Source organism: Rhinoderma darwinii, chromosome 10 (assembly GCF_050947455.1).
Source record: "Rhinoderma darwinii isolate aRhiDar2 chromosome 10, aRhiDar2.hap1, whole genome shotgun sequence".
Taxonomy (NCBI): Eukaryota; Metazoa; Chordata; class Amphibia; order Anura; family Rhinodermatidae; genus Rhinoderma; species Rhinoderma darwinii.
The window spans coordinates 8,034,274-8,054,424 of NC_134696.1; the positions used below are offsets into that span (position 1 = coordinate 8,034,274).

The 20,151-nt window shown below is 45.9% G+C and overlaps 1 protein-coding gene across 1 annotated transcript in view; it reads left to right on the forward strand.

The window, feature by feature from the left end:
- The window catches only part of PEX14 (peroxisomal biogenesis factor 14), a 96,640-nt gene that overhangs the window by 3,283 nt on the left and 73,206 nt on the right, over nt 1–20,151 (forward strand). The window contains exon 2 of the mRNA XM_075839332.1: nt 9,961–10,008. Within this exon, the coding sequence (XP_075695447.1) occupies nt 9,961–10,008 (48 nt within the window). The remainder of the gene's footprint in view (nt 1–9,960; nt 10,009–20,151) is intronic.

Here is a 20,151-nt window from a genome sequence, read left to right on the forward strand (position 1 = left end):
TGTACCCTGTCCCCTCCTCCGTTATATTACCCCTGTATAATGTACCTGCCCCCTCCTCAGTTATATTACCCCTGTATAATGTACCCTGCCCCCTCCTCAGTTATTTTACCCCTGTATAATGTAACCTGCCCCTCCTCAGTTATATTACCCCAGTATAATGTATCCTCCCCCCTCCTCAGTTATATTACCCCTGTATCATGTATCCTCCCCCTCCTCAGTTATATTACCCCTGTATCATGTATCCTCCCCCTCCTCCGTTATATTACCCCTGTATAATGTACCCTGTCCCCTCCTCCGTTATATTACCCCTGTATAATGTAACCTGCCCCCTCCTCAGTTATATTACCCCTGTATAATGTATCCTGCCCCCTCCTCCGTTATATTACCCCTGTATAATGTAACCTGCCCCCTCCTCAGTTATATTACCCCTGTATAATGTACCCTGTCCCCTCCTCCGTTATATTACCCCCTGTATAATGTACCTGCCCCCTCCTCAGTTATATTACCCCTGTATAATGTACCCTGCCCCCTCCTCAGTTATTTTACCCCTGTATAATGTAACCTGCCCCTCCTCAGTTATATTACCCCAGTATAATGTATCCTCCCCCCTCCTCAGTTATATTACCCCAGTATCATGTATCCTCCCCCTCCTCAGTTATATTACCCCTGTATCATGTATCCTCCCCCTCCTCAGTTATATTACCCCTGTATAATGAACCCTGCCCCTCCTCAGTTATATTACCCCTGTATAATGTACCCTGCCCCCTCCTCAGTTATATTACCCCTGTATAATGTGTCCTGCCCCCTCCTCAGTTATATTACCCCTGTATAATGTACCTGTCCCCTCCTCAGTTATATTACCCCTGTATCATTTATCCTCCCCCTCCTCAGTTATATTACCCCTGTATAATGTGTCCTGCCCCCTCCTCAGTTATATTACCCCTGTATAATGTGTCCTGCCCCCTCCTCAGTTATATTACCCCTGTATAATGTACCCTGTCCCCTCCTCCGTTATATTACCCCCTGTATAATGTACCTGCCCCCTCCTCAGTTATATTACCCCTGTATAATGTACCCTGCCCCCTCCTCAGTTATTTTACCCCTGTATAATGTAACCTGCCCCTCCTCAGTTATATTACCCCAGTATAATGTATCCTCCCCCCTCCTCAGTTATATTACCCCTGTATCATGTATCCTCCCCCTCCTCAGTTATATTACCCCTGTATCATGTATCCTCCCCCTCCTCAGTTATATTACCCCTGTATAATGAACCCTGCCCCTCCTCAGTTATATTACCCCTGTATAATGTACCCTGCCCCCTCCTCAGTTATATTACCCCTGTATAATGTGTCCTGCCCCCTCCTCAGTTATATTACCCCTGTATAATGTGTCCTGCCCCCTCCTCAGTTATATTACCCCTGTATAATGTGTCCTGCCCCCTCCTCAGTTATATTACCCCTGTATAATGTGTCCTGCCCCCTCCTCAGTTATATTACCCCTGTATCATGTATCCTCCCCCTCCTCAGTTATATTACCCCTGTATCATGTATCCTCCCCCTCCTCAGTTATATTACCCCTGTATAATGAACCCTGCCCCTCCTCAGTTATATTACCCCTGTATAATGTACCTGTCCCCTCCTCAGTTATATTACCCCTGTATCATTTATCCTCCCCCTCCTCAGTTATATTACCCCTGTATAATGTGTCCTGCCCCCTCCTCAGTTATATTACTCCTGTATCATGTATCCTCCCCTCCTCAGTTATATTACCCCTGTATAATGTACCTGCCCCCTCCTCAGTTATATTACCCCTGTATAATGTACCCTGTCCCCTCCTCCGTTATATTACCCCTGTATAATGTACCTGTCCCCTCCTCCGTTATATTACCCCTGTATAATGTACCCTGTCCCCTCCTCCGTTATATTACCCCTGTATAATGTGTCCTGCCCCCTCCTCAGTTATATTACCCCTGTATAATGTGTCCTGCCCCCTCCTCAGTTATATTACCCCCTGTATAATGTACCTGCCCCCTCCTCAGTTACATTACCCCTGTATAATGTACCCTGCCCCCTCCTCAGTTATATTACCCCTGTATAATGTAACCTGCCCCTCCTCAGTTATATTACCCCTGTATAATGAACCCTGCCCCTCCTCAGTTATATTATCCCTGTATAATGTACCTGTTCCCTCCTCAGTTATATTACCCCTGTATAATGTGTCCTGCCCCCTCCTCAGTTATATTACCCCTGTATAATGTGTCCTGCCCCTCCTCAGTTATATTACCCCTGTATAATGTGTCCTGCCCCTCCTCAGTTATATTACCCCTGTATAATGTAACCTGCCCCTCCTCAGTTATATTACCCCTGTATAATGAACCCTGCCCCTCCTCAGTTATATTATCCCTGTATAATGTACCTGTCCCCTCCTCAGTTATATTACCCCTGTATAATGTGTCCTGCGCCTCCTCCGTTATATTACCCCTGTATAATGTGTCCTGCCCCCTCCTCAGTTATATTACCCCTGTATAATGTGTCCTGCCCCTCCTCAGTTATATTACCCCTGTATAATGTGTCCTGCCCCTCCTCAGTTATATTACCCCTGTATAATGAACCCTGCCCCTCCTCAGTTATATTATCCCTGTATAATGTACCTGTTCCCTCCTCAGTTATATTACCCCTGTATAATGTGTCCTGCCCCTCCTCAGTTATATTACCCCTGTATAATGTACCTGTCCCCTCCTCAGTTATATTACCCCTGTATAATGTACCTGTCCCCTCCTCAGTTATATTACCCCTGTATAATGTACCCTGCCCCTCCTCAGTTATATTACCCCTGTATAATGTACCCTGCCCCCTCCTCAGTTATATTACCCCTGTATAATGTACCCTGCCCCTCCTCAGTTATATTACCCCTGTATAATGTGTCCTGCCCCCTCCTCAGTTATATTACCCCTGTATAATGTATCCTCCCCCTCCTCAGTTATATTACCCCTGTATAATGTGTCCTGCCCCCTCCTCAGTTATATTACCCCTGTATAATGTATCCTCCCCCTCCTCAGTTATATTACCCCTGTATAATGTATCCTGCCCCTTCCTCAGTTATATTACCCCTGTATAATGTACCTTGCCCCCTCCTCAGTTATATTACCCCTGTATAATGAACCCTGCCCCTCCTCAGTTATATTACCCCTGTATAATGTACCCTGCCCCCTCCTCAGTTATATTACCCCTGTATAATGTACCCTGCCCCCTCCTCAGTTATATTACCCCTGTATAATGTACCCTTCCCCCTCCTCAGTTATATTACCCCTGTATAATGTACCCTGCCCCTCCTCAGTTATATTACCCCTGTATAATGTACCCTGCCCCCTCCTCCGTTATATTACCCCTGTATAATGTGTCCTGCCCCCTCCTCAGTTATATTACCCCTGTATAATGTACCCTGCCCCCTCCTCCGTTATATTACCCCTGTATAATGTGTCCTGCCCCCTCCTCAGTTATATTACCCTGTATAATGTGTCCTGCCCCCTCCTCAGTTATATTACCCCTGTATAATGAGTCCTGCCCCCTCCTCAGTTATATTACCCCTGTATAATGTACCCTGCCCCTCCTCAGTTATATTACCCCTGTATAATGTATCCTGCCCCCTCCTCAGTTATATTACCCCTGTATAATGTATCCTGCCCCTCCTCAGTTATATTACCCCTGTATAATGTACCCTGCCCCTCCTCAGTTATATTACCCCTGTATAATGTACCTGTCCCCTCCTCAGTTATATTACCCCTGTATAATGTACCTGTCCCCTCCTCAGTTATATTACCCCTGTATAATGTACCTGCCCCCTCCTCAGTTATATTACCCCCTGTATAATGTGTCCTGCCCCCTCCTCAGTTATATTACCCCTGTATAATGTACCCTGCCCCTCCTCAGTTATATTACCCCCTTTGAGCCTCATGCACACTTCCATCACCGTTTTACCGGCCGTTTTTGACAGATCCGTGTGTCCGTTGCCGTTCCGTGCTTCCATTTGGCTTCCGTTTTTCCATTTAAAAAACGGAAGGTAAACTTCATTTGAACTTCTCACACGTCCCAGGAAACACCCATAGAAAGGTTACAGGAAGTTTTTGGGGCTGTTTTCTGAGGGTTTCAGAGCATAGAGAACAGTTGGAGATGACTCTGCTTGGCTTGCTTTGGATTTTTGGAGTGAAATGTGGGCACTTACTTATTTTGTGACGCTGGGCACTACTTCCCTGCTGCCATCTGTGCGTCAAAAGCTCCTTGGCAAGTTCCTCCCACGCGGCGTCCTTTTTATAGCGGTCTTGGCAGCGTTCTGCCCGCGTATCCCACAGTTCTGGCTGATCCTGCACCAATGCTATGAGTCTCTCCACATCCATCTCCAGGAATGAATGTGTACTGTAGTCTATGGCAACGGATCTGTCAAAAACGGACGGCATACGGAAGCCTTCCGTGTGCCATCCGTTTTTTTGACTGATCCATTGACTTCTATGGGCCACACGGTCACTGAATCACTGACCAAAGTAGGACATGCTCTACTTTTGACGGAACGGAACAACGGATCCGTTTAAATAACTGAAGTGTTCATGGGCCCATTGAAATGGTCCCGTGGCGGTACGGTCCGCCCCCCCGTGGCGGTACGGTCCGCCCCCCCCGTGGCGGTACGGTCCGCCCTCCCGTGGCGGTACGGCCCGCCCTCAGCCGTCCCGTCGCGGTCCGGTCCGCCCTCAGCCGTCCCGTCACGGTCCGCCCTCAGCCGTCCCGTCACGGTCCGCCCTCAGCCGTCCCGTCACGGTCCGCCCTCAGCCGTCCCGTCACGGTCCGCCCTCAGCCGTCCCGTCACGGTCCGCCCTCAGCCGTCCCGTCACGGTCCGCCCTCAGCCGTCCCGTCACGGTCCGCCCTCAGCCGTCCCGTCACGGACCGCCCTCAGCCGTCCCGTCACGGACCGCCCTCAGCCGTCCCGTCACGGACCGCCCTCAGCCGTCCCGTCACATGTCAGCCGTCCCGTCACATGACTGCAATGTGCAGAGAAAATGCGGTCTGTTTCCAAAGGAAACCAGTACAACACAGGATAAGAAGTTAGAAACTTCTCAAAACTGCTACAAGGGAAAAGTCGAGCAACTATCACATTATTATCATGCCCACTTCAGTCTTTTCCTTCAGGGTGCTATCCGTTCTTGTCACTGATAGCACCCTGAACCCATTCATTTCAATGGGCCCATGAACACTTCAGTTATTTAAACGGATCCGTTGTTCCGTTCCGTCAAAAGTAGAGCATGTCCTACTTTGGTCAGTGATTCAGTGACCGTGTGGCCCATAGAAGTCAATGGATCAGTCAAAAAAACGGATGGCACACGGAAGGCTTCCGTATGCCGTCCGTTTTTGACAGATCCGTTGCCATAGACTACAGTACACATTCATTCCTGGAGATGGATGTGGAGAGACTCATAGCATTGGTGCAGGATCAGCCAGAACTGTAGGATACGCGGGCAGAACGCTGCCAAGACCGCTATAAAAAGGACGCCGCGTGGGAGGACATGCTCTACTTTTGACGGAACGGAACAACGGATCCGTTTAAATAACTGAAGTGTTCATGGGCCCATTGAAATGAATGGGTTCAGGGTGCTATCAGTGACAAGAACGGATAGCACCCTGAAGGAAAAGACTGAAGTGGGCATGATAATAATGTGATAGTTGCTCGACTTTTCCCTTGTAGCAGTTTTGAGAAGTTTCTAACTTCTTATCCTGTGTTGTACTGGTTTCCTTTGGAAACAGACCGCATTTTCTCTGCACATTGCAGTCATGTGACGGGACGGCTGACATGTGACGGGACGGCTGAGGGCGGTCCGTGACGGGACGGCTGAGGGCGGTCCGTGACGGGACGGCTGAGGGCGGTCCGTGACGGGACGGCTGAGGGCGGTCCGTGACGGGACGGCTGAGGGCGGTCCGTGACGGGACGGCTGAGGGCGGACCGTGACGGGACGGCTGAGGGCGGACCGCGACGGGACGGCTGAGGGCGGACCGCGACGGGACGGCTGAGGGCGGACCGCGACGGGACGGCTGAGGGCGGACCGCGACGGGACGGCTGAGGGCGGACCGCGACGGGACGGCTGAGGGCGGACCGCGACGGGACGGCTGAGGGCGGACCGCGACGGGACGGCTGAGGGCGGACCGCGACGGGACGGCTGAGGGCGGACCGCGACGGGACGGCTGAGGGCGGACCGCGACGGGACGGCTGAGGGCGGACCGGACCGCCACGGGACGGCTGAGGGCGGACCGGACCGCCACGGGACGGCTGAGGGCGGACCGGACCGCCACGGGACGGCTGAGGGCGGACCGGACCGCCACGGGACGGCTGAGGGCGGACCGCCACGGGAGGGCGGACCGGGACGGGACGGCTGAGGGCGGACCGGACCGGGACGGGACGGCTGAGGGCGGACCGGACCGCGACGGGACGGCTGAGGGCAGTCCACTGCTTTTGTGGAAAGAGGAAACCAGCAGAATTCTTCGTTTAGCTTTGGATGTGACCGGAGATGAAATGTAACAACAAGTAATTGAAGATTAGCAAAAAGTAAATAAAGCGAGATATTTGTATATTCGCTCAGTATCTTATCTGGATTTAAAACAATAAAATGTAAATGCAGTTCTTTCTTTGTACCCCAATCACCTCATGTACTCTGCACTATGGGGTCCTGTGTGACCTTTTCCTTTTTTCTCTCTGTGCCCCATCCCCCGCCCGTCTTCTCCATGTATGAGGTTTGCACTCTTGCATCACACAGACAATATACCTTCAGATTCAGCGATTTCTGACCTTTGTCCTCCGACACTCATTTACTTTGCCGGTGGTGCAGACTTCAAGTGTTCTGTATCAGGAATCAATGAGTTAAAGGTTTTTTTTTTCTGTTCTTTTAAAGAGGCTCTGTCACCAGATTTTGCAACCCCTATCTGCTATTGCATGTGATAGGCGCTGCAATGTAGATTACAGTAACGTTTTTATTTTTAAAAAACGAGCATTTTTGGCCAAGTTATGACCATTTTTGTATTTATGCAAATGAGGCTTGCAAAAGTCCAAGTGGGCGTGTTTAAAGTAAAAGTCCAAGTGGGCGTGTATTATGTGCGTACATCGGGGCGTGTTTACTACTTTTACTAGCTGGGCGCTCTGATGAGAAGTATCATCCACTTCTCTTCAGAACGCCCAGCTTCTGGCAGTGCAGACACAGCCGTGTTCTCGAGAGATCACGCTGTGACGTCACTCACTTCCTGCCCCAGGTCCTGCATCGTGTCGGCCACATCGGCACCAGAGGCTACAGTTGATTCTGCAGCAGCATCAGCGTTTGCAGGTAAGTAGCTACATCGACTTACCTGCAAACGCCGATGCTGCTGCAGAATCAACTGTAGCCTCTGGTGCCGATGTGGCCGACACGATGCAGGACCTGGGGCAGGAAGTGACGTCACAGCGTGATCTCTCGAGAACACGGCTGTGTCTGCACTGCCAGAAGCTGGGCGTTGTGAAGAGAAGTGGATGATACTTCTCATCAGAGCGCCCAGCTAGTAAAAGTAGTAAAAACGCCCCGATGTACGCACATAATACACGCCCACTTGGACTTTTACTTTGAACACGCCCACTTGGACTTTTGCAAGCCTCATTTGCATAAATACAAAAATGGTCATAACTTGGCCAAAAATGCTCGTTTTTAAAAAATAAAAACGTTACTGTAATCTACATTGCAGCGCCGATCTGCTGCAATAGCAGATAGGGGTTGCAAAATCTGGTGACAGAGCCTCTTTAAAGTAGTTGTCCAGGATTAGAACAACACGACTGCTTTCTTCCAAGAACAGCATCACATCAGTCCACAGGTTGTGTCTGGTATTGCAGCTCAGCCCTATATTAATTTCAATGTAGTTGAGCTCCAGTTCCACATACAACCCATAGACAAGTGTGGTGCTGTTTTTGGAAGACCCCCTGCCCCCTAAACATGCAACCGTGCCACACACAAACCCCCCCACACACACATAAACAAACCCACGCGCACGCGCGCACACCAAAATGGCGCCGGCTTACCCACTTCAAACCAGTTTCTATTCTCGGTCTCTCTGAACTGCGCATGCGCAGTACAGAGCGAGACGGCAGAAGACGTAACGAACGGCTCCCGTTCGTTATGTCCTATGCCATGTAGCTGCCATATTTCATCTGTGTATGTGTCAGGAAGAGACACATACACAGGTAATATAAAACATGGCAGCCCCCAGTAATGTAAAAAAAATAAACATTTTATGTGAAAAAAATAAAGTAAAATGGTATTAAATAAAAACACATAAATTAAAATAAAAATAATAATAATTCATGACACCTTTCCTTTAAGGGTTATTCCCATCTAAGACATTTATGGCATCTAGCTCTGGGACCCCTGCTTATGTTGAGAACAGGGGTCCCCCATCGCATTCAGGCGGAGAATTAATGTTTTACTTGTTTTTTTTTTCATTTTCAAGATCTCTGCTTGGTGTCATTAAATGGAAACATTACTGTTCATATCCAGAGGCTGAAAACCTGTAGAGGCCTAATATGTCTCTCAGCTGAGGGTTTGCTACAATTGTATCCAAAACAATCCTCTACCAGCTATACAGTCTGGACTCCAGGCTGATTAATTTCAGGCCTAGTTCACATCACGTTTTGGCGCTACGTTCAGCGCCTACGTTGGAAAAGCTCCTGACGTACAACGTTATACGTGTCCATAGGACTCCCTTAGCCTGACGGTGGTCAGAAGAGTATACTTTTAGCCTCCGTCAGGCTGGTACACCTTTTTTTTTTTTTTTGATGGATAGTATAGTAGACAACGCTTTTTCCATCCCTGCGAAAATAAAACAAAAAGTGAATACCTCGTGGTGTACGTTTTTTTAAACTTTCTATATGTGGACAGTTATCGCTGGAGTTTCCCGACAAAGCCGAGGCTGCCCTGACCACCTGCATAGGGACCCTATCCCTGGCGGCCACAAGACCATTACAGCCAGAGTCCCTGGCTACTAACTCAGGTCAGTTATGTCACTGGCGCCACTTCAGGGAATCTCCAGCGTTCTGGCTCGGGATTCCGGCATTGCAACGCTCCTGACCTCATTGTCCATATATGTATAGTGACGTCAGGAGGTTCCCCTGGGCTGTCATCCTCGGCCAGACCATTCCCTACTGTTTGCCTATACATTGGTATACGCTGCTGCCTTTCATCTAAGGTATACAGTACCCCTGGAGATCCCAACGTATTCCTCCGATGGAAGGAATAAACGCGATGTGATCTAGGCTTTGCCTGCACTGATACATTGTAGCAAACAGGACTGCAGAGAGATTTTTGCTGTTTGTGTTTATTTCACTGTGGATTGCCTAGAGCCCTAGACCAGGGGTCAGCAAACTTCTGCACTGCTGTTGTGAAACTACAAATCTCAGCATGCCCTCACAGCCTTTGGCTGGAATAATAATAAAGCCGCCAGCTATCAGGGCATGCTGGGAGTTGTAGGTCCACAACAGCTGGAGTGCCGTAGGTTGCTGATCCTTGGCCTAAAGTATTGTAACAACACCTCAGCTGTGAGGAGTTTTAGTCTGTACAGGATTTCCTGTTCTGGATGTAAACAAAATAATTCTATTCACTGACAGCAAGAAGATAACTTAAAAATGGTGAGCATTTGAAACACACAGTTTATTAGAAACTTGGAGAAATGATCATCCATTGTCTGTGGGGCCTGCCAGGTCGTCTGCCATAAAGGAAAACAAGGCAGATTATTTTTTTTCCAATACTTTGGTTGTCCTTGGAGATAAGCGGCATCAGAACTGTCAGCCACGTATCACGTACTCTATTTAAATATCATGTGCATTCTATCGAGTTTAATGGGTATGTTAATGGGGAGATCGGACTGAGATTTCTTTGCGTTTAACTTACGCTCTTTCTTTATTTTCAGAGTGAATCTTTGCTGGGGAATGAGAAAAAAGTTCCACGGGAGCAGCTGGTAAGTGATGGGAGGAGCGCTCCTCTGTTCTAAAGTTTTGGTCCATGAAATATTTGAAACATAAGTTGACTGTGATGTACTTGAGTTTTATGCACTCCTCATGAGTCTCTTGCAGTTTACATACAGATGTAACCGATATAAAAAGATAATTCACTATGGAAATTTGTAAAATGAGAAACCACCATTTCTTTAGGCTGTCCCTAATATAACTATCGCAGGCATTGTCATGTCAAGGTGCGTATAGACATGTGCAATGGGCTATGTGGTTGGATCATTTGTGACATTTGGCACATTGCATTATTATGAGAATATTCACCATGGGAACCTGTCAGCAGTTTTGAGCCCTGTATATATTGTTGTATAGTGCTGTCAGCAGGTTTGAGGGCTCAAAACTGCTGACCGGTTCCTTTTAAAGCGTATGTGCATGATGTTTATCTGTAGAAATAATCGACATAAACCATGGAGTCACTGTGTACACACGTTACATTACTTATCCTGTACTAATCCTGAGTTACATCCTGTATTATACTCCAGAGCTGCACTCAGTATTCTGCTGGTGGAGTCACTGTGTACATACATTACTTATCCTGTACTAATCCTGAGTTACATCCTGTATTATACTCCAGAGCTGCACTCACTATTCTGCTGGTGGAGTCACTGTGTACATACATCACATTACTTATCCTGTACTAATCCTGAGTTACATCCTGTATTATACTCCAGAGCTGCACTCACTATTCTGCTGGTGGAGTCACTGTGTACAAACATTACATTACTTATCCTGTACTGATCCTGAGTTATATCCTGTATTATACTCCAGAGCTGTGCTCACTATTCTGCTGGTGGAGTCACTGTATACATACATTACTTATCCTGTACTGATCCTGATTTACATCCTGTATTATACTCCAGAGCTGCACTCACTATTCTGCTGGTGGAGTCACTGTGTACATACATTACTTATCCTGTACTGATCCTGAGTTACATCCTGTATTATACTCCAGAGCTGCACTCACTATTCTCCTGGTGGAGTCACTTTGTACATAACATTACATTACTTATCCTGTACTGATCCTGAGTTGTATCCTGTATTATACTCCAGAGCTGCACTCACTATTCTGCTGGTGGAGTCACTGTGTACATACATCACATTACTTATCCTGTACTAATCCTGAGTTACATCCTGTATTATACTCCAGAGCTGCACTCACTATTCTGCTGGTGGAGTCACTGTGTACAAACATTACATTACTTATCCTGTACTGATCCTGAGTTGTATCCTGTATTATACTCCAGAGCTGCACTCACTATTCTGCTGGTGGAGTCACTGTGTACATACATCACATTACTTATCCTGTACTAATCCTGAGTTACATCCTGTATTATACTCCAGAGCTGCACTCACTATTCTGCTGGTGGAGTCACTGTGTACAAACATTACATTACTTATCCTGTACTGATCCTGAGTTATATCCTGTATTATACTCCAGAGCTGTGCTCACTATTCTGCTGGTGGAGTCACTGTATACATACATTACTTATCCTGTACTGATCCTGATTTACATCCTGTATTATACTCCAGAGCTGCACTCACTATTCTGCTGGTGGAGTCACTGTGTACATACATTACTTATCCTGTACTGATCCTGAGTTACATCCTGTATTCTACTCCAGAGCTGCACTCACTATTCTCCTGGTGGAGTCACTTTGTACATAACATTACATTACTTATCCTGTACTGATCCTGAGTTGTATCCTGTATTATACTCCAGAGCTGCACTCACTATTCTGCTGTCTTTAGAAGTGTAATCTCACAGCGTTCCCTGCTTGTTCAGTGCCTGTACAGAAGTTGTTCTGGCTTTTGTAATGCAGCTCAACTCCACATTATATCTATCAATAAACTTTAAAATGGTGTCCAAAGGTGAAGTTATGTTTTAAATCATTTTTATAAACTTTTAGGGTGTAAGAGGTTTTATTTGTGTGCAAGTAATAAAAGAAAGTTTATGGACAGTAGCGGGGAAAAAAAACTTGGCAGCAGGTAAGGCAGAAGTCTCTGTCACCGGGTCATCTGATCATTTAGAAGCACGCACTGTGCAGATTCCTTGCATTTTAAAATGTCACTTTTGTTTTTATATCTGTTTAGTTAGAAGTTTCACCTAAATGACCGATATGTCATCAGCAAGGAGATATGATAAATCTGCTCTCCCAGGCCGTCGTCCTGATTTTAAGGGTAGACAGATGGAAAGTGTATTTAGCGGAAATCTGCTCCATCTGCAAAATGAGCTAGAAAATATGGCTCCCTGTGACTGCTGTTCTTTCCATTGACCAGCACTATACTATCAGCCACGATCCAAAATCATGTTAATTGGCTCGTCTGCGGTGAATAAAGATGGTTTCCAACCAAAGTTTTACCATTGGTCAAATATTCTGATCACCAGTTTTACGTAGACTCTACACAGAAAGTGTAGTCACTGTTTACATACATTACATTACTTATCCTGTACTGATCCTGAGTTACATCCTGTATTATACTCCAGAGCTGCACTCACTATTCTGCTGGTGGAGTCACTGTTTACATACATTACATTACTTATCCTGTACTGATCCTGAGTTACATCCTGTATTATACTCCAGAGCTGCACTCACTATTCTGCTGGTGGAGTCACTGTGTACATACATTACATTACTTATCCTGTACTAATCCCGAGTTACATCCTGTATTATACTCCAGAGCTGCACTCACTATTCTGCTGGTGGAGTCACTGTGTGCATACATTATATTACTGATTCTGAGTTACATCCTGTATTATACTCCAGAGCTGCACTCACTATTCTGCTGGTGGAGTCACTGTGAACATACATTACATTACTTATCCTGTACTGATCCTGAGTTATATCCTGTATTATACTCCAGAGCTGCACTCACTGTTCTGCTGGTGGAGTCACTGTGTACAAACATTACATTACTTATCCTGTACTGATCCTGAGTTACATCCTGTATTATACTCCAGAGCTGCACTCACTATTCTGCTGGTGGAGTCACTGTGTACATACGTTACTTATCCTGTACTGATCCTGAGTTATATCCTGTATTATACTCCAGAGCTGCACTCTCTATTCTGCTGGGGGAGTCACTGTGTACATACGTTACTTATCCTGTACTGATCCTGAGTTATATCCTGTTTTATACTCCAGAGCTGCACTCACTATTCTGCTGGTGGAGTCACTGTGTACATACATTACATTACATATCCTGTACTGATCCTGAGTTATATCCTGTTTTATACTCCAGAGCTGCACTCACTCTTCTGCTGGTGGAGTCAGTGTGTACATACATTACATATCCTGTACTGATCCTGAGTTACTGCCTGTATATTCTTCTAGTTGTTACTGGAAACAGTCAGCAATCCTAATGAGAGACCCATCCCTTACAGCTTATCTGTTTTCTTCTCATGCAGGGGGCAGTTAGTTTTTCCTACATTAGATGACTGTACGGAGTCTGGTGTAAAGGTGACAATTCCCAGAATGCAAACCACTAGGCCAAGTCCTGTGCAGACACCGAACAAGCAGGGAATGTTGGGAGATTTCCAGCAGCATCTGGTCTATTCCATCACCACACAGACTTGTCTGACGTCGGTTTGTCCATTACGTCGTGGTTGTAGCCTGACATGATTACATGTCTATCCATCCTGCCAAAACGGCGTGAAATTGACACAAAAAGATATTAAAATTTTTTTTTTTGTATTTTTTTTGCAATGTTTATTATTTTTTGTATCGCTGTTAGGTTTTTATCATAGTATCAACAATTTATACTTAACATTTTGACACTATCCAATGTCCAGAGCGTTCAACCCACTCTGTATAAGAATACAGCAGCATACAATATACAAGAACCCCCCACCCCCCTCACAGTTTTACATTTATTATTTTTACACATATATATATATATGGGGTCTAAATAACCTTTTAACGTGTATATCTGTATACTATGTATATGTGTTATTCGTAGGACATAGGGACCGCAGACCCCTCTGTATGCACTGGATATGCCCTATTAAGGGTTAATATATGTTTAACTCTGGGTGCTCCCAAATCCTGTATGTTTGGGCAAGGCGTTTCCACAACCTCCGAGCATCTCTCCCCTTTATTCTTGTGCCAGCGCTAGTCCGTGTTTACATTACCTCAGGAGATCCCACTCCACCCCTCCTTCTTGCATACGCCACCCTGATGGAGCGAGGGGGGGGGGGGGTTGCCTGGCACTTGGCATCATATTGTTGACTGTTCACCTGAGTTAACAGGGTGTAGCGCAGGCAAAATATCCGAGGTTCTGCTGGGGGCACAGCCGGTACAATGTTGAACCTGCCCTGCTCTAAGTTTTCTACCAGTTCTGACAAAGTTAGTGATACTCTAATCATACACCCGATGGTAAGAAGCATGCAGTGTGCACTAGACCGGGGGTCCGCAATCTGTGGCTCTCCCGGCTTTTAGGAAACTACAACTCCCAGCGTGCCCTGACAGACGAAGAATGGGAGTTGATGTTTCCCAACAGCCGGAGAGAGAGACGGATTGCAAACCACTTGACTAGATCAATGGATAACATGTTAATGCAATTTAAAGGGACACTCCACTTATTACATAGGTGCCATTTTCCACATTTTCCCCTCCCCTTGGGAGCAGCTAAGTTGTCACACGACTCTGTGGCCCGCCAGCTAAAGAAAGAAAGGGAAATAATTACGTAAGGGGTGGAGATTTTCACATTCTTGCTGGTGTGGGATAATAATTGTTATGGCGTGAAGTTGCTAATTGCTACAATGTAGAAACCATACTGTATCAGCAAATACAAGGAGCACCAAAAAAAAAAATGGATAACAGGGTCAAAACCTGAGGCTGCACTACTGAGATTCTGACGTCTCCTCCTGATGTCATGTCAGATGTAAATCATCATCATCAACATATACACACCGCCACTATTACAGACGCGTAGGATGGAGATATTAATGTGGATGGTGATTTAAATCCATGCGGACGCTGCACCGGACAGAAATCCGGGGGAGACGTGTTGTCAGGATCTCTCAGTAGTGCAGCCTCCTCAGACTTTGGGCCTGAATCTTCCAGATGAGCGGGTATACACATTGAATGGCTGCGAGCACAACGAAGATGTTCCTTTTAAATGGTTTTCCAGTTCTATCTCAGGTTCCACATAAACAGACCCCAGACAATACCGGCTCTCAATCAGCGGGGTTCTGCGGACTGGACGTCTTCGAGACACTTTAGGTGAGATAAAAAGGAAAAAAATGGAATTATGCTTAAATTGCTTTTAGAGTCCAGATTCCATGTCATGAGAGCGCGCCTAATGCACCGAGCTAAGTAGTTCAGCAAGCGTGTGTTTACATAGCATCAATCACATATAGGAGGATGATACGGATGTGCGCTGCTTGACAGGACCCCGGAGGTTTCTGCGCACAGCCCAAAGATTGCATGGGCGTTCCCGCCTTATTTGTATTGCTTTCGCTGTGCACATTCTTCTAAGTGCGATTTTATTTTATTTAAATATATGTATTAATTAAAGGACCCCTTCACTTATCTTGGGGCAATTTATAAGCTTGCAGCTACCGTGCCGTGCGTGGTCACCCAGCTTTTTACAGGCTCTGATTACCTTTTGAAAATTCTGCATTTTAATGCATTAACTACCTCTGCTCTGTATTTTCTATTTTATTTGCACATGTGTCAGTCATCACTGTTTCACTGGCATTCTATTCCTTAACCAGGAAGCTCAGGATGTGCAGAGCTGCAGGTTCTTGTCTCTCAGGGCCTACTGGGAGATGTAGTTTTGCAACAGCTGTATAACCACAGTTTTGGGGAGGAATATATCATGAGTAAAGATTATATATATATTATATCTGTGACCATTAGTAGAATTTTCTTTGCAGACGTTGCACTGTGAATGTCTGCTCGGTTTTGTATGCCGGAGCGTTTGCAGAGCTTTTTCTTGTGTTTTTTTGTAAGTCACTCCGTGTCCTTGATGTAAGTGATACCGTGCGTTTCTTTTCAATTCCAAATATTTGTGTTTGATATAAAGTCACACGAGGCGCTGGGAATGTTTGCCGGAATGTTGATCGCTGCTCGCGGCTTCTTTATCATTTACAAAATAATTTATATACTTCACTGTATAAATAATGACTTTACACCGGAGAATCAACTTTATTTTCTTCACCAAATACAATATCTGAACAGACACTCTGCAGAGTGGACACAGGAGGGCAGCCTGGTATAAAACCAGGAACCTGGAGCAGTCAGGGAAGGACGTGGCAGCAGTAACTGGCGGTCTAGGAGACGGCCAACCAAGGATACCCCACCGACCCTCCCGGGAAACCTCATGACAAAGTTCTGCTACTTTCTAATGCACGTTGTGTTTTTACTCCTCGCCATTTTCAAGATCTTTGCTTATAGTCATTGAATGGAAACATTATTTATATCCCGAAGCTGGAAACATGATTATGTTCAACTGACGCAAGTCAATATGAGAGCGCTGACACACTGTAACGAGCCAAGCACTTGTGTCATTTGATCAAGACAGGTTTTCAGTCTTTGGATGTAAATAAAACTTTATTCATTCATTCATTGACAGCAAGCAGAGATCTTGAGAATGGAGAATTGACTTGTAATGCATGGGTGTGGCGGGTTTAGCAGGACAAGAGTCGCTCTCTCCATTCTGGCACATAGAGGGTGCGACACTTCCCTTCTATGACATCCATATACTCTAATCATATATATATATATATATACACGGTAGTCCTACAGACCATTTGTGAAACTGCACGGGGGCCCAGTAGGTGAGGGGTAACCGCTTCATGCTGTCTATTAGATGGCATGGAAGGGACTTGGCTAATTAGTTTAATGGGTGACAATTTGGTGCTCTACAATTCTCAGAGTGCACGGGGCCCACATATTGTTCCCGTACAGGGTGCCCCGTCTGTGTCCGCCCTGTGCGAGAGGGGGAGTTATAAGTGGCTGCAGGTAACAACTGGGGTCGCTTTTTTCTAAAGGAAACATTTTGATCAGACAAGTAAAAATCCAACCGATCCAATAATCCTTGTTTCCCCCGGTGGGAAGAATTGCAGGGGACTGCCTGGTAGCCCCATATACCAGGGGTCAGCAACCTTCGGCACTCCAGCTGTTGTAAAACTATAACTCCCAGCATGCCATGACAGACAAAGGCTTGATTATTTCAGTTAAAGGCTGTCAGGGCATGCTGGGAATTGTAGTTTCACAATAGCTGGAGTGCCGAAGGTTGCCGATCCCTCCGGCATGAACAATAGTTTGTTGATTAATTTAAAACATTGACCGGATCCACCTACAGAAATCTAATGTCTGCAGCTGGCTGTGAGGTCCATGGGCTGTGTCTGGTATTGCAATAGTCATTTGAATGGGGATGAAGTGCAATACCAGACACAACCCATGGGGAAAAGTGGCACAATTTCTGAGTAAAAAAACAAATAAAAAAATACCCGCCCATTTATTTATTTTTATCATGGAAAACCCCTTTAAGTTTGGTCACTGGACGATATTTGGAACTATTGACAAACTAGAAGTTTAATGTTTCAGTTTTAAATGATAGAAAAAGTTGAGTAACCATGTAACACTTTTTGTTGCCCTTTTCTATTCACCTACATAACTGATTTTAGAATTTTCCTGGTTGCCCCTGGAAACAGTCAGCAGTAAAGCCAAGCAGTGTAATCCCAAAAAGTAAGGAGTTTGCGTCTGGTACCAAATTATAAGGCACTTTGTATGTATTGCTCTAGTAACATTTATATGTATATTATCCCAAAACCTCAAGTGCATGGATCGGTTTACCTCCATACGTCACATCTACTCTGCATGATGCATTGAATAACAATTCCACTGTAGACATATTGATCTGCTCCGGCCTCGTATTAAAGCGGACCTGTCACTGTTCATATTGCTCGATCTGACGGATAAGGAGCCGCTGAGAAGATCTATATGTCTCTTATTACATTACTTATTTATATCCTGGCCGCCGGACTTCTCAGCACTAGAGTCCAGGGGGCGTTGACATGTATTTTATTTATTTTACATGTATTTTTTATTTAAAGGGGTAGTGTTCCTGTTCCTGTTCATATTTGTTGGAAAAAAACCATATGTTTTTTTTAATCGTATGTCAAGTGCCTATAGCTAAAAGTTTGTAAAAACAAAGTTTTTCGTATGAGCTGGCATCAGTCAGAGATGTAAATGTCTCTGGAGGTCCAAGGACTGGAGATATGTGACATAAAGTAGGGATCATGAGGGCAGGGAGTTTTTTTGGCCTTACCTTCACTTATCCCACAGAAGTCTATAGTCCGCCTCTCCCCAGCCTATCATAGCTGATAGCAGAGAACAATGGATGCATTTAGCTGTAGATAACATAAACTTAAGTTTTAGCATATTTTTTATTTTATTAGTTTTTTTTTTAGATAAAAGTTAAGTTTTATTGTAAAAACTTTACCTAGCTGCATTTTCACATTGTGGCCACCAGATGGCAGCAGAAGTTCATTATATTATCCTCATTGTTCTACCATTGGGGTGATTGTTCTTCTTCCAAAATCTACCACCTACTCCGCAGACCTCACAGCGAGACACCAGGCAGGTTAGCAGCGGCCTGCAGACTTGAACGCTGCAAAAACTCCCCAGTGGCGACGGTTAGCTGGTTAAACTGTGGGAAGACTGCCAGGGCGAAATGACAGCGCTTTAATGGAGCCATATTTCACGGTTCATAGTGGCGCTGACACCGTCTCCTCACGCGCTCCTATTTATGGAGCAGGATTGAGAGATCTGTGAGGTGTTTGCAGGAACGGAGGGGCCTGTTCTTTAAGTTGATTTGTAGCTCTTAGGCCCCTTGTTTCGGTACGAGCCGGGAATTGTTTGAACATATGTAAAGTTAGCACAATGCATAATGGGTCAGGAAGGTGTTTCTAATAAATAGTATACAAACAGCAAACCTGACACTAATGAAACATCTCTTACGCTTACAAATATACCGTAACTAGATGTTCTGCTAATGCACAGCGGGATTCTTATGTACAGATTACCTACAGCACGAGGAGGCGGCAGCTTATACATCGCTGTTATTAACATAGTTTATCAGCTCACTAGTGACAAGAAACAAGGAAATGTCAGCAGCTTTTTACTCCCAGTAAGCCATCTTTGTTTCCTACATAGGTAACAGGTGTAACCCCGAATGACGGCCGCCATTGCAGTGCCCATATGGTTTGTCACTCAGCTTTCCACACCTCCAAAATGGTATAATAAATCTGCTTTGCCATGGAATGTCGTTTGGCATGACAGATATGCCGTTCAGGGTGTCTGGAAAGCTGGGTGACAATTCAGGAAGGAACATTTCTAAGTATGAAATAAATAAGCAGGGGTTGCTCTTTAGGATCCGAGTGAGGCCCCATGCTCACGACAGTGCCCGCAATCACGGCCCGCGATTGCGGGCACGGCCGGCCACCGACTGCCACCCGCATTTTCGGGCCGTGCTCCCATACGGCCTCGTGCACGCCCGTGATTTTCGAGTCGGCCGGCAGCGGACTGTCAGCCGCAAGCCGCCCGCAAATCGCGGGCAATGCACATGGCCGCAGCCATTATTCTCAATTGAGCCCGGACCGCAGAAGACGGCCGTAATAAGACATGTCTGTTCTTTCTGCGGTGCGGGCTCCTGGGCCATGCCCGGACCATAAAAACTAAGGTCGTGTGCATGGCCCCATAGAAATGAATGGGGCTGCAATTCTCCCGTGGATTTTCGGGTGAATTGCGTTCGTGTGCAAGGGGCCTACGAAGTATGGGAGCACGGCCCGCAAAATGCAAAAGAATGGACATGTTCCTTATTTTTCGGAACATTTCTACGGCACGGACACCCACCCGTAGCACTACAGAAAGGTGTCCGCGTTCAATGAAAGTGAATGGGTCCATTTTTGCAGACCGCAATTGCGGTCTGCAAAAACAGAGTTTTTTTACGATCGTGTGCATGCGGCTTAGGGAGGGTGCCCATACACTTTAGAGCAAAGTCGGTCGACCCGGCAGATGTCAGGGGCAAAGACGGAGCAAGCATTTTGGATTTCAACATTCCTGATACTTTGTTCCTCTGGG